Source organism: Macrobrachium rosenbergii, chromosome 16 (genome assembly GCF_040412425.1).
Source record: "Macrobrachium rosenbergii isolate ZJJX-2024 chromosome 16, ASM4041242v1, whole genome shotgun sequence".
Taxonomy (NCBI): Eukaryota; Metazoa; Arthropoda; class Malacostraca; order Decapoda; family Palaemonidae; genus Macrobrachium; species Macrobrachium rosenbergii.
The window spans coordinates 17,453,726-17,456,225 of record NC_089756.1 but is presented as its reverse complement, the minus strand read 5'-3'; the positions used below and the strand labels follow the sequence as shown (position 1 = coordinate 17,456,225).

Sequence of the window (2,500 nt, the reverse complement as noted above, 5' to 3'; positions counted from 1 at the left end):
CCTTCGTCAAGGAGAGGTAAGCTTTCTCATTCTTTAAAGTCGTCTGCTGACCCTCAGCATCATGGGTCGTTAGTCAGCTGACCCTCAGCATCACGGGTCTTTAATCGTCCGACCCTCAGCGTTACGGGTCTTTAATCATCTGACCCTCAGCATCGTGGGTCACTGCATTTTCTGACCCTCAGCATCACAGGTCTTTAATTGTCTGACCCTCAGCATTATGGGTCGTTAGTTACCTGACCCCTCAGCATCACGGGTCTTTAACTGTCCGACCCTCAGCATCGTGGGTCTTTAATCATCTGACCCTCAGCATCGTGGGTCACTGCATTTTCTGACCCTCAGCTTCACAGGTCTTGAATCGTCTGACCCTCAGCATTATGGGTCGTTAGTTACCTGACCCTCAGCATCACGGATCTTTAATCGTCCGACCCTCAGCATCACGGGTCTTTAATCATCTGACCCTCAGCATCGTGGGTCACTGCATTTTCTGACCCTCAGCATCACAGGTCTTGAATCGTCTGACCCTCAGCATTATGGGTCGTTAGTTACCTGACCCTCAGCATCACGGGTCTTTAATCATCCAACCCCTAGCATCATGGGTCTTTAATCATCTGACCCTCAGCATCGTGGGTCACTGCATTTTCTGACCCTCAGCATCACAGGTCTTTAATTGTCTGACCCTCAGCATTATGGGTCATTAGTTACCTGACCCCTCAGCATCACGGGTCTTTAATTGTCCGACCCTCATCATCATGGGTCTTTAATCATCTAACCCTCAGCATCGTGGGTCACTGCATTTTCTGACCCTCAGCATCACAGGTCTTTAATCGTCTGACCCTCAGCATTATGGGTCGTTAGTTACCTGACCCTCAGCATCACGGGTCTTTTAATCGTCCGACCCTCAGCATCACGGGTCTTTAATCATCTGACCCTCAGCATCGTGGGTCACTGCATTTTCTGACCCTCAGCATCACAGGTCTTTAATCGTCTAACCCTCAGCATTATAGGTCGTTAGTTACCTGGCCCTCAGTATAATGGGTCTTCAATCCTCTGACCCTCAGCATTATAGGTCACTACAGTTTCTGACCCTCAGGTTCATGGGTAATTTAAACTACATGGTCCATTGCATTATGGACTGCTTTAATTTATCTGACCCTCGGCATCATTTGTCACTGCAGGTGCTGATCCTCAGCATCACGGGTCTTTAATCATCTCACCCTCACCATCACAGGTCACTGCAGTTTCTGACCCTCAGCATCATGGGTCACTGCAGTTTCTGACCCCTCAGTGTCAGAGGTCACCGCAGTTTCTGACCCTCTGTATCATGGGTCACTGCAGTTTCTGACCCTCAGTGTCATGGGTCACTGCAGTTTCTGGCCCTCTATATCATGTACCTCAGCATTATGGATCATTGGCGTTTTACGAATCACAGCGTTATGGATTGCTATAACAAACTGATACTTGGCATTAAGGGTCACTACGGTTTCTGACCATTAGTATTATGAGTCTATAGTTATCTGACCTTCAGCAACAGGGATCACTAGAATTATCTGATCCTTAGCATCAGGGGTTAGAGTCTTATGACCCCCTATTGGACCCTCAGCATTTTATGTCAATATATTTATCTGATCCTCAGTATCACAGGTCACAAGCATTATCTGATCTTCAGAATTATCAGTCACTACGGTTTTCTGACCCTCAACCTCATGGGTCAGTCAAGTTATCCGACCTTTAGCACTATGGGTCACTTAAGCTTTCTGTCCTCCAGCATGAAACGCGTTTCAGCCGAGCAGATTCGGAACGCTTCTCCTGTCTCTCATCATCTTCGTGATTAGTGTTCCCGAATCGATTTTCTGAGTAACCACTTGAATACTTACCCTTTCCAAGTGATAATTACCTTACTGGCATTACTTACCACTCCTTTTCAAGGCATTCGAGTTTACTTCTCATATCAACTTCCGCAAGTGCTGATTTTGTACACTGAACAATTATTAATGAGTTGCTCATGATTTGAATGCATATGCATGAAGAATTTTTTTTTAAATGAATAGGCATTGTTCTGCAGATGAAATAAATTAACTTTACATACAATTAACATGAATACGAATGCATCAGCATCCCCGTTACTGACATGCAAGGAGATCACAATGACAAATCATACAACAATCTCGAGCAAGGTCAACTTCCAGTCATTATTTTTTTTGTCTGGAAGCTTACTTTTGGTAGAAGAGCGAAATGTCTAAGAAGCTCAGTATTTTAGATATCCAGGACATATAGAAGCCTTCCACTTCTATGTACTTTCAAGGATCTATTATCATACATTGCGACAAGGGTGGGGAGAGAGAGAGAGAGAGAGAGAGAGAGAGAGAGAGAGAGAGAGAGAGAGAGAGAGAGAGGCTTTTTTTAACATCATTTCAGAAGAGGGAAGATAGATTGTTTTTCATCTCATTCTATTCGTGTTTTTTTTTTTACTTCATTGCTTCCACTGATTCCTAACAGTTTG

At 44.6% G+C, this 2,500-nt stretch overlaps 2 protein-coding genes across 4 annotated transcripts in view; one reads left to right on the top strand and one right to left on the bottom strand.

Moving 5' to 3' along the window:
• LOC136847122 (uncharacterized) overlaps positions 1 to 2,500 on the bottom strand; it is a 59,265-nt gene that overhangs the window by 7,770 nt on the left and 48,995 nt on the right. The window lies entirely within an intron of this gene.
• Positions 1 to 2,500, top strand: part of LOC136847123 (uncharacterized) — a 12,141-nt gene that overhangs the window by 3,702 nt on the left and 5,939 nt on the right. Inside the window, exon 3 of one of the 2 annotated variants that reach the window (XM_067118479.1) lies at positions 1 to 16. This exon is cut by the window's left edge and continues 101 nt beyond it. The exons of the other annotated variant lie outside the window; for it this stretch is intronic. Coding sequence (XP_066974580.1) covers positions 1 to 16 — 16 coding nt within the window. The remainder of the gene's footprint in view (positions 17 to 2,500) is intronic. 2 annotated transcript variants of the gene reach the window in all.